Here is a 12,429-nt window from a genome sequence, read left to right as displayed (position 1 = left end):
ACCGTAACCTTAAAAAACTTAAAAGTTCGTTACTTAAACTAACTAGTACGAACTACTCTCCTTTCCTTTTTCTTACGACTGTATCCTTCCTCCCAAATTCTTGTATCTTCATCAGATCCATAAGCCCAAGCACAAACAATAAAGTAGAACAAATTCCCTACACTCAACAAGCAAGAATCCAATAGTAATAATCATAGTGACCTAAATTCAAATTATTTGATACCCAACTCACTTTCCCTCCTCTACTTGAAGCATGATCAACAATTTCAACTATTAGACTTCCAACAACATTCCCAAATCCCATTCCTAGTGCAAATAGTGCCACTCCAATACTAGCCATGCTCTTAGGAAATTGTAAATAATAAAATTCTATTTGTCCAATAGCGTTGAATGCCTCAGCTAGACCAGTTAAACAATGTTGTGGCACTAACCAAAATGCTGACATATTCACTTGTGACAACGGATTTCTCTCTAGTCCTTCATTATGGGCTCGTGCTCGTCTTTCTCTTTCCACTAATGCTGCTACCGCTTGTGCTGCACAAGAAAACAACAACCCGATCTCTATACGTTGCTTGAAAGTCAATCCGTGAGGTTTTTTGGTGAATTTTGAAATCCAGGGGACGAGGATTCGGTCATAGATGGCTATCCATATTGTCAATGTAATAATCCCAAATAAACCATAAGAAGCTGCTGGAATTTCAAAGTGACTATTCAAATGTCTGTCCATTGTATTTGCTTGTAACACTGGAAATGCATGTTGACTTAGTGTTACTGCTATCATAATTCCTGTAGACCACATTGGGATTACTTTGATCAATGCTTTGAATTCTTCTACTTGTTGAACTGTACAAAGATTCCATTGATCTGAAACTATTCCATTTGGATTCAAATCTTTCTCAGGGTTTCTAATGATGCACGCCTTATTTAGAAACCTATGGAATATGACCAAAAAATGCTTATCAATATGCTTGTTCATTCAATATTCAAACAAACTACTAACAAATTATTTTTCAATCATCAGTAAGAGAGGAGAGCATGATATAAAGATTTTTATCTGTTTCATTATAGCGTTATTGGCTGTTAGGATCAAGTGCTTACTATTATGCCAAAAGCTATAGCTGATAGTAAGGGCGTAATTTTATTTCTTAACCAAGTCCACCAAACAAGCGCCATGTTCGACCATGACTTGACCTAGTCTACCCTAACCCCCTCGTGAGCTTGCCATAGGCAGGACGTTGGCGTTACCCAACAATAGCATTATTAGTCCTTAATCATCTTTGTTCCACTTTGAATACATTTGTCACCTTTTCTTATGCTAAAGTTCTTGTGTGAGGGGACAAGAGGTTCTTTGGTGGCATCGCCAACAAGAAATCTAGTTATTCATGTTAAGTAACAACCTAATATTAGGCATTCTATGTCTAAACAATGTTATTCTTTTAATCATAAAATATTCAATTACTATGCACAAGAAGTAGAAATCAGCATGATTTATGACAAAGAATTGGTNTGATTCGGGTACTAGTACGGTCCGGTACTGGTACAGGTATTACCCTACCCTTTGACAACCCTAGTTTTCACGGCTCGAAACCGTGACGTCCTGGTCACATGACAATAATTTTACTAGTTACGCTAGGGATTACATATTTAAAAACTCATGGTAATGAACTGCATCGCATAAATTGGGGCAGAAGAAGTAAAACAAGTACATCAATATTTTAACGTGATAAATACCAATTGAAGAAACTTTGCAAGATTCGTCCATTATTGGGATTGTCAGGATTGTCAACTTGATCAGCACCAAAGGCTAATGAACATGGCCTAATTCCACCAGCTCCTATGGCCATTAATGCAAAGGATGAAAGGAGAAGCGCAAGTTGGCCAATGTCTGGTTTTAGACAGTTTCCTGAGTCTAATTTGCAACGATGTGGCCTTGCTTCTTTTATTATAGCTGTTATTCAGTCATTGCTTCTTCCCTATTCTCTTAAATTGGGGCAGAAGAAGCTGTTATGCAGTTCATTACTTCTTCTTTTATTATAGCTGTTAAATATCATCTTTCTCCAATGACTGAAATTATGTTGATGGTTCTCTTATCTCATAAGGCATCTTTTCTTTTAGTTATAACTCAGTCAAAAACATGCTATTCTTGTGTGTGTGCGCGTGTGCGCGCGCAGAAACAGCGCATATCTCTGGACAGTAGAAAAAGGAAATGTTCAATGCTTAGAATAATGATAAAAGAATTGATTTAATGAAAATATCAATGTTACACTGTAGAAAAATTACAGATATATTCAACAAAGGAAAGAAAAATTTCCTATTCTAATCTATTGTTTAAATATCTCCTGTCTACAAAAGCTAAAGGAAATCAGATACAATAGCCCTGGAATGAAGAAAGAATTGAATTTTTTGGTGATCATCTTTTTTACATATAGGGCATCCGCCCCTCGAGCTCCCTAGCTTTCTCTACTGGCAGTCATCGAAGGAGGAATGGATATACGTTACTTGGATAAGCCAAGGGATAACAATGGAATTCAGTGATTAGAATGAAGACTTCTCCCAAGGCAACAAACCAGTTATTAGATCAGCAAAGTTTGACAAAACAAAGTCCCGAAGGCCGGTATCCCAAACTTCACAGAATTGTAATGGCCAATTTGGTGGCTCAATAGCCTCAGTCCCTAAACCAGGTGCTCTATCCCTTGATCCTTCATTTTGATTCTTCTGCCAATCAGCAACATACGTAGCCACTCGCCTGAAAAACTTCGCCCTGAAAACTTCCCACACTTGGTATTTATAATGGTTTATCACTGCAGTGCTTTGTGGCAAATTCAAGTACCTAAATCCTTTCCTCAAGTAGAAATGATGCACCACATTGAGGAGAGTGGTGTCCAAAGCGTCAGGGCGTATGATTGATTTGTGTCTCTCGGGACTCTTAAGCCGACATGTATATCCAACAGTGATACCTTGTGAGGGTGCTGAATTCAAACCAGATGGTCCAAAGCTATGGCAAGTTGTTCTGATCTCTGCTATTGTTGGTGATGATGATGATAAATTTGCCACGAGGGATCGAAGTGAGTCCTTTCCTGCATAACCCATGCTTCTAAAACTTTGGTGTCCCGGTGTAGAATATGGAAAGTAGAAATATTCATCCACATCCATAAACGATACCCAATTGCATTCTTGCTTTGCTCTAAGAGCACAATGCGAAAAACCTGCTTCTTGAGTCTTGATCCACGGCCAAACGTGTCGTGTGACGTTGTAATTCTCTGTCTCAAGATCTTCAATCACATCTTTGATTGTGTCATCACTATTATTGTCATAAATAAACCACCTTTCAACTCCAAGCCAAGAATGATACGTGATCCATTCGCGAAGCGCTGAGGCTTGGTTCCACACCATTGTACACACACAAAGATCATACTTTACATTTCCAATATTCTTCCTAATTCCCTCAGATTTCAGGTCAGAAATCTTGGCTACTGAGGGCAAAAGTACATGTTCATGAGCTTTAGCATGAATATGAGGCAACATACCAATCGTTATTCGTATACCACGAGCCTTCTCGGGGCTCTTCCTAATACTCAATGGCAATGAACACCTAACAACCTCTTGAGCAGCACTAATAGCATTTGTCCTAAGTGCAAACCTTCCATCTTTTTCCAAACTTCCCAACCCGAAATGACAACTAAATTGACTCGGATCGGATTCTCTTTGAGGCCTCAAATTCAATCCCTTCACAAACACCACTGCTGTATTACCATCCAACATAGCAGCATAAGCAACATTTTCCCAAGAATTATCTGTCTGATTACTTTTCCATATCCCATTTTCAGCTTCCATATCCACAACACCATTTCCCTTAAACTTCATCAAATTCACTACAGCTGAATAATTAGCTGGAGGAAGTGGACATCTAACAATCATCCCATTTTCATCACCATAATCATCCATTGAAAAAGCTTTCTCCTTTACAACAATATCACTTGTATTTCTAGCATAAACACACTCCAATTCTGTATTTTTACCAAGTAAAGTATTCTTTTTTATCAACAGCAAAACATGATCAGGAAACAAAACTCGACCCTCAATTTGTAAAGGCAATAAGAAACTACCAAAATCTTGAAATGAAGCAGAACTAGAAGATAAGTCAGAAGAAGAAGACAATAAAGATAAGCTTGAAACAACTAAAACAGGTCTAAAAACAGAAGAACCAAAAGGAATCTGATAAGAAAGAAGAAAAATAAAAATCAAGAAACTAAAGCATAAAACTAAAGACCTTACAGAGAAGAAATATTTAAGAGAATAAGGAAGAAAAACTGTTGGTGAAGATGGTCTGAAAATCCTTTTTCTCTTACGACGTTGCTCTGAAGAATCCATTTTTTTCTTGGTTTTTTTTTTCGTGTGAGCAAAAAAGAAAAGATTTTTGGATCTGCACAAAAAATGGTTTTTTGTGTAGATCTAATAAGGGAGATTGAAGGGGTTTATTGTTCTTGGTTGTTTCTCTTTTGCGTGTGTACCGACAGTGGGTGTTTGAAGGTTCTTCTGTAATAATCTGGTAATTGTCGGACAGAGAAAGAGACAATAGAGATTAACGCGTTTAGCAGAATAAATAGTAAGAGGTGTTTCTAGTTTTCTACTCCTAATTTTGTTAATTACTGTTGTTAAAGACAGTACTTACTATAAGTGAAAAGGAGTAAAAAGGACTGCTTTAAGCTGTTTATTTGGATTTATTTGGGCCACGCTTGGCATAGCGCGCGTGTGTGAAGAAAACCTTATTTTCACTTAGGATGTGTTTGGTACCAGGGTATATATTTTTACGTAATATATTTTTTTGGTAATAAGTCGTTTTCTTACTTATTTTTTAGTGTTTGGTTAGTTAGAAAAAAATACTTTTTTTAAAAATAAATATTCTAAACAATTATTATGGGAGACGAAATGGTGAAAGGGGGAAGGGAGTGAGGGCGATAGAGGTTGGGACGGGGCAGGGTAAGGGGTCCAGAGAGGAGTAGGCGATGCGTCGAGAACGAGGGGTTGGTTGAGGAAGGAGAGTTTTTCAGGGGAGGAGGGGGGGGAGGGGAGGGGTTGGAGGATGGTCGGGAGTGTGAGTTGGTGGTGGTCGGGGTGAGGTTGGAGGTCCAGGGGACGGGGTGGTGAGGGTGGGAAAGAAGGAAATAGGCCTTCATCGGTTTTTACAATGTTGAAACTAAAAAATGTGTAAAAGATAAATCTCTAATGTGTAAAAAAAAAAAAAAAGATAAGATAGGGTCATAAAGCTAAAAACAAGTTTGTAATGGAGAATTTGAACGGGGTATTATCACATTTAGCCCGCGCCAGAAACTATTTACATCTGGTAGCCGAAGAAGTGTATAAAATTTATAAATAACATACAAAATGTATATATATATATATATATACAAATAATATATAATTTTTATACAATTTTTCGGTTATTATTTTTACAGCGGCTATACAATATCATTTTTCCAATTTGAAACCTTCATTTTAATCCCTATGAAGTTAATTGTACGTAGTTGCATGATCCTTCATTTATTGAAAATAGATTTTCTATTACTCTAAATTAGAAAAGTCTCTAAAGATTAATTAATTGTTATATAGATTAATTGGTTGGTTGACAATCAGTTAGTATGTCTAGTAAACGTTAAATCATGAAAGCTAGTAGTATACCAGATTACTCTAATTTTAAAGCCAATTTGGTGCACTTTCAATTTTAAAAATACCTATTTCAAGCATATTATCTAACATACAAACCTCCAATTTCAGTTACAATCTCTTAAAGCAGTAACCGGGCTTGAAGTAGTTTATTTACACACTTGATTTTATCTAAACAAATACATCATTCATTCATGAATTATGAGAATAGCATTATGTCTTTCGTTGTTATGTACTATTTAAGGAAATAAACTTTTTTATTCCCTCCATTTTATATGACACACTTTGACTCGGCACAAAATATATATATATAAAAAAAAGACTTTTGAAAAGCCTTCAACAACAACCCAGTGAAATCCCACTAATGGGGTCTGAGGAGGTTAGTGTGTACACAGACCTTTCCCCTACCCCGAAGGGGTAGAGAGGCTGTTTCCGAAAGACCCTCGGCTCAAGGGAACAAAAGGACAAGCAGAGAATATTAGTATCACCACAGAAATAATAAGAAAAAATATGTACATGAAATCTAGAAGAAAGATGCAAAGTAAAGCGATAGCTATTAAATACATCATGCACTAAATTAGTAAGACACAACAATGGCACTAACTATCTTAGGTAAAAACCCTACCAGACTAGTCTCGCAAAGGTATAAGTAAGGCAAGACTCAACTACCTCCTAACCTACAACCTTAATACTCGACCTCCACAACTTCCTATTAAGTGTCATGTCCTCGGAAATTTGAAGCCTAGCCATATCATGTCTGACCACCTCTCCCCAATACTTCTTAGGCCGCCCTCTATCTCTTCTCGTTCCCTCCACAACTAGCCGCTCGCACCTCTTTACCGAAGCATCTGGACTTCTCCTCTGAACATGCCCGAACCATCTGAGCCTCGCTTCCCGCATCTTGTCATCAATGGGAGCACTTGCACCTTCTCCCGAATATCATCATTCCTAATCTTATCCATCCTAGTGTGCCTGCACATCCACCTCAGCATCCTCATTTCTGCTACTCTCATCTTCTGGGTATGTGAGTTCTTAACAGACCAACACTCAGCCCCATACATCATTGCCGGTCTAGCCACCGCTTTATAGAACTTACCTTTAAGAATCGGTGGCACTCTCTTGTCACACAAGACTCCAGATGCTAACCTCCACTTCATCCATCCTACCCCAATACGATGCGTGACATCCTCGTCGTTCTCCCATCCCCCCTGGATAATCGACCCAAGGTACTTGAAGCTTCCTCTACTTGGAATGACCTGTGATTCAAGCCTTACATCCACGCCCACTTCCCCCAGCTCAGCGCTGAACTTACACTCCAGGTATTCCGTCTTCGTCCTGCTCAGCTTGAAACCCTTAGACTCAAGAGCTTGTCACCAAACCTCTAGCCTCTCGTTAAGACCGGCTCGCGACTCATCAACCAGAACTATGTCATCGGCGAATAACATGCACCATGGCACCTCCCCTTGAATATGGTGCGTTAACGTGTCCATCACCAAGGCGAATAAGAACGGACTGAGTGCAGAACCTTGGTGTAACCCCATTACAACCAGAAAATGTTCAGTGTCTCCTCCTACTGTCCTAACCCGAGTCTTAGCCCCATCATACATGTCCTTGATTGCCATAATGTACGGTACCGACACACCATTTGCCTCCAAGCATCTCCAGAGAACTTCTCTAGGAACCTTGTTATATGCTTTCTCCAGGTCAATAAACACCATGTGCAGATCATTCTTCCTCTCTCTATACATTTCCACCAACCTCCGAACAAGGTGTATAGCTTTTGTAGTAGAACGACCCGGCATGAATCCAAACTGATTGTCGGATATAGACACTGCCTTCCTCACCCTTGCTTCAACCACCCTCTCCCACACTTTTGAAAAACCTTGTGAGACCATAATATTGTATGGCTATAAAAGCTTCTCATTGAGGATAAAATAGGTCAAATCAAAATTTTAAAGTTAAATTATTTTCAAATATAAAAATATATCACTATTTTAAAACGGACTAGTTAGGAAAGTTTTTCATATAAATTGAAATGGAGGGAGTAACTATAACTTTTAAACATATTTAGCACATTTTATCAATATTATGTTACTGTATTTTATAATACTACTTCTAATTTGATTATTCAAGTATTTAATTTGTAATTATGAAAAGTGTATGATTTTCATACTTTGAACACCTTGCCTTTTTCTTTTTACCCTCTTTTCAAAGGGGAGAGTAGAGCAAGATCTTTTGACTATCAAAGGTTGAGGTGGATGAATGGAATCTCTATATTTTTAATTAGAGGTCTCCGTTTTGAGCATTGAGAATGAAATTTTTTTTGGTCAGAAGCACTTTTCCTTTTAAACAGATCTTACGTGGTGCGAATTCTAATTAATCGGTATCTTAATAAAGGTTCCGGACATTGAGAACTCAAATCTTTTGGAACAAATAGAAGTACAACAATATATTCAGTATATTTTCAAAGGTAAAGATTTGGGAAAGGTAGCGTATACGTAGACCTTATCCTTATCTTGTGGAGATAGAGAAATTATTTTTGATAAACCTTCTGCTAAAGAAAAATATTTTAAAGCATGTTTGAAAAAGGAATTATTGATTGAAGTATTGATTAAAAAAGATGTGGTGAAGTGAAATAGACTTAAGAAATTGAAGACGCGCAGCCAACCTGCTGGATTTCCAGTGATTGTTATTAAAAGCTTAATTTATCTTTAATTAGCTTTATACAATGCCACTAATATAATTTCTATATTAAGGAGCTCTGATCTCATTCCACTTGGAGAATAATTAATGGCTATATTTTCTGCCTTGTTATTTCCCAAAACCAACCAGTTGCTGCCAAGTTCAAGGCTCCAGCTTCTTTAATATTATTTTTTATTTTACTTATTTGGAATATTATCTAATACTCTATATTCCTGTCTTTGTCATTTTAAAATAATATTAAGCCGGTGGAGAACAAAAGAACGTGAGAGAAAAATGAACAAGAAAAGCTAAAGTTGCCAATTTGGACCAGCTACCTTCTTCCCTATCTTGTCTATTCACAATTATTTGGATTATAATACTTTTACCTATCTGATAAGAGATCAATTTAATCTTTTTTTTTTTTTTTTTTTTTTTTTTTTTTTTTTGCTAATAACGCTTCGTTTTCCTTTTAACGAGAGGGTAATTTTAAATTATAGTAAGAAATTAGAGGTAATTTTGGGCCTTTCTTATAAAGAATATGGATATGTGAAGTCCGGCTATTTCGCGTTGGAACCGTTAATAGAAAGAGCAAATACAAGATGATTTGCTAACAACGAAGAATAAATTGACCAAAAATTTAATGAATAACAGTATACAATTTTAAATCTTTTTCGTTTTTGGGCGTTTAATTGATACAGAAAAGATCGATAATGGAACAAATGACTAAACTTTAGGGCATGAGAAACTAATGACATATTCAATATCAGCTCTTCTTCTCACTACAACACTTGTAGTACTTCTCACAACAAATTATTTATCTTTCTAACATATCCCGTTTATCTTTCGTACATTTTCACTTATTTTGAAATATTTTTTTAATTAAGCTCCGATTACTTATTATTTAAGAAATGTATTATATCCTTCTGCACTTTGTAGAAGCTTGAAGCTATATCATTTTGCTTTTTAAGACTAACAGCTGTTTATTAGGTGTAGCTTTTAATTTATCACTTTATTATACAGTATATATATTAATATAATATATATATATATATATATATATATATATATATATATATATATATATGTATTGAAATTTGAAGCTATAAATAAGTGTACTAAAAAAATGAAGATATAATTAATTTTAATTTTCTTTTCGGGAAGTATTGTACATGTCTATTATTTCTTCTCCTTTTTCTACTAGAATTGAATTATTTCGTATTTGGTGTATGTTGCTGGCATTATAAGGCAGCAGACGCAACCTTCTACAAAAGTTCAAAAGAACCATCTTAATTAAATTAAAGGCTTATCTTCATGCATAATTGCATATTCTTTCTTTTCCACGTTTTTTTTTAAACTTCCTAAAAGAAATAAAATAATTAAATTGTGTGGTCCTATTACGTCTTTCATAAGACTTAATTCCTTGACATCCATAATTATTTTTTGTTGGAAGATAAAAATAAACAAAACAATAATAATAATAATAATAATAATAATAATAATAATAATAATAATAATAATAATAATAAATCGTAACATGGAGTTACACACCATGTGAATCAAAATTGAAATTGTGAGAGATTCGTGCCAAGGTCTTGGGAACGCGTATTAAATTCGTCTAATTATGATATTGATTTTACGTCCCTAAACAAGCTCAATGGTCTAAGATTTTATAATTTAAATGGAAATATTACATTAGACTAGATTATGAAGGTTACTATATACTTGTCTTGGTGTTTACATCAAACAATGCAATTTAACTGTAGCAATTAAAAATTAAAATCAGAATACTAATCATTTAAGCATGGTTAAATTATAAAATATATGTCTTGCATTCGTTATTTTAGTGTATATATCATATGTGAATAAATTTTTACCTTGACTAGAGCGTCCCATCAAATAAAATAGAAGGACAATTATTTATGACGGGACTCATGTAATATTTTAATAATTATAATTTAATTTAATAAAAGGTAAATGCCTATGTGGCTATACGTGTTTGGTTGCTCAAAAGTCCAAGAACGCTACACTATCTTTCGTTGTAAACATCTTCTGGCACAAGCATGCCACTGTCTCCTCTTTTTAAGGATTTTTACTTTTTAAAATACAAGAAATAATATTATAAAACTTTTTACAATAATAGAAAATTGTTCTTGTGTCAGCCATGTGTTATCACAAGGCTCACTGTTGATTCGACCAATGCCATTAAAAGCTCCTCTTGAGATTTTCATATATATTTTCTAAATACTGATTTATTAAATGTTTATGCTAGTAATATTTTTAGTGGTAAGTTTTTAAACAGGATCAAAGGAAAAGGGGTTAACTCTTGCCAGAAATTCCATGACTAAAGAGGAAGCAACAGCTAATAATTCCATTGAACCCTTTTTTCTTTTTCTCTTTTGGTGTTTGAATTTATGAGTGTTTAACGGTCATTTCCCTATAAGACATGGTTAGTTATGATTCATGACTATGGTGCATGCGATGAGGTTCATGATTTTTGTTTCAAATTTCGGTTCACTTGAAATGTCAAGGCAGTAGTTTTTTTTCCTTCGATTTTTTTTTTTTGGTTTAATCAATGGTCCAACTAATTTAAATTCCCGCCACAAAAATTCCCTAATGGGGTTTAAGCACTTCTTACGATATTTTTTTTTATTCCATATGTCTAATTCGAAATATTTAATTAAGAATACAGAAACTTTAGTATTCCACAACAACCTTCGTGGTACTTGTAGATTTAAGTGTGAATAAGATGAACACACAATTACGATATTGAGGTCCTAATATGAATGTGTATTTGAACCTTTCTTACTACCTTCTTAATCGTGTGAAAAAATTAAGATGTTTTTTGTTTTTCTTGTCTTTCGAAATTATGTTCGCTCTTAAGCAACAATAACAATAACAGATCCAGTGTAATCCCACAAGTAAATTTTGGGGATGGTAGTATGTACGCAAACCTTACCCCTACCTTTAAGAAGGCAGAGAGGCTGTTTTTGAAAGACCCTCGGCTTAGAAAAAATAAAAGGAAGGGCAGCAGCAAGCACACCAATTAGAAAATCGAAGCAAAAATATAAATATACAAACCTAAAACCGAGTGTTGTAATTAGAAAGGCCGGAACGAAAGCAACAACAAGTAATCACATAAGTCAAGAAATACGAAAATACATAAAGAACGCTACTCATGTACTAAAGCTACTGTTACCGACAAGGACAACGCTAGGCGACCTATCTTAACTCTTTACCTTTATTCTCAGCATTCACACCTTCCTATCCATGGTCATGTCTTCAATGAGCTAGAGCAACGTCATATCTTGCCTAATCACCCCACCCCAACCCCCCTCCCTCCCCCCCCCCCCACCCCCAATACTTTTTTGGCCTACCTCTACCTCTCCTTAGGCCCTCCAGGGCCAACCTCTCACACCTCCTCACCGGTGTATCTGTGCCTCTCCTATTTACATGCCTGAACCATCTAAGTCTCGCCTCCTGCATCTTGTCCTCCACAGGGGAGACACCCACATTGTCCCGAATAACTTCCTATCTAATTCTATCTAGCCTAGTAGGCCCGCACATCCATCTCAACATCCTCATTTTAGCCACCTTCATCTTTAGGACATGAGAGTTTTTGATTGTCCAACACTCCGCCCCATATGACATAGTCGGTCTGAATACTGCTCTATAAAACTTACCTTTAAGTTTAGGTGGCACATTCTTTGTCACACAAAACACCTGAAGCGAGCCTCCATTTCATCCATCCCGCCTCAGTACGATGTGTGAAATTCTCGTCGATCTCTCCATTCCCTTGTATAACCGATCCAAGCTATTTGAAATTTCTCTCTCCTAGGGATGACTTGAGAATCAAGCCTCACTTCTTCGTCCACATCTTGAGTCGTCCCCCTGAACTTGCACTCCAAATATTATGTCTTGGTCCTGCTCAACTTGAAACCTTTAGACTCCAAGATCTGCCTCCAAATCTCTAACATCCCATTAACACCACCTTGCGTCTCGTCAATCAGAATAATGTCATCTGCATATAACATGCACCACGACACCTCTCTTTATGTGGCACGTCAGCGCGTCGATCGCCAAGGC

The 12,429-nt window shown here is 36.1% G+C and overlaps 1 protein-coding gene and 1 pseudogene across 1 annotated transcript; both read right to left on the bottom strand.

Moving 5' to 3' along the window:
• On the bottom strand, positions 39-1,844 carry LOC109233597 (annotated as a pseudogene).
• On the bottom strand, positions 2,218-4,576 carry LOC109233047 (glycosyltransferase family 92 protein RCOM_0530710). Its single transcript, XM_019398794.1, has one exon. It carries the CDS (start codon positions 4,369-4,371, stop codon positions 2,536-2,538), a length of 1,836 nt encoding a protein of 611 aa, XP_019254339.1. The 5' UTR covers positions 4,372-4,576; the 3' UTR covers positions 2,218-2,535.

Source organism: Nicotiana attenuata, chromosome 10 (assembly GCF_001879085.1).
Source record: "Nicotiana attenuata strain UT chromosome 10, NIATTr2, whole genome shotgun sequence".
In the NCBI taxonomy this organism is placed as follows: domain Eukaryota; kingdom Viridiplantae; phylum Streptophyta; class Magnoliopsida; order Solanales; family Solanaceae; genus Nicotiana; species Nicotiana attenuata.
This window is presented reverse-complemented; position numbering and strand designations above follow the sequence as displayed.

Bases quoted from the DNA above. Each gene is read 5' to 3' on its own strand.
- LOC109233047 (XM_019398794.1), bottom strand. From the start codon at position 4,371: ATGGATTCTTCAGAGCAACGTCGTAAGAGAAAAAGGATTTTCAGACCA.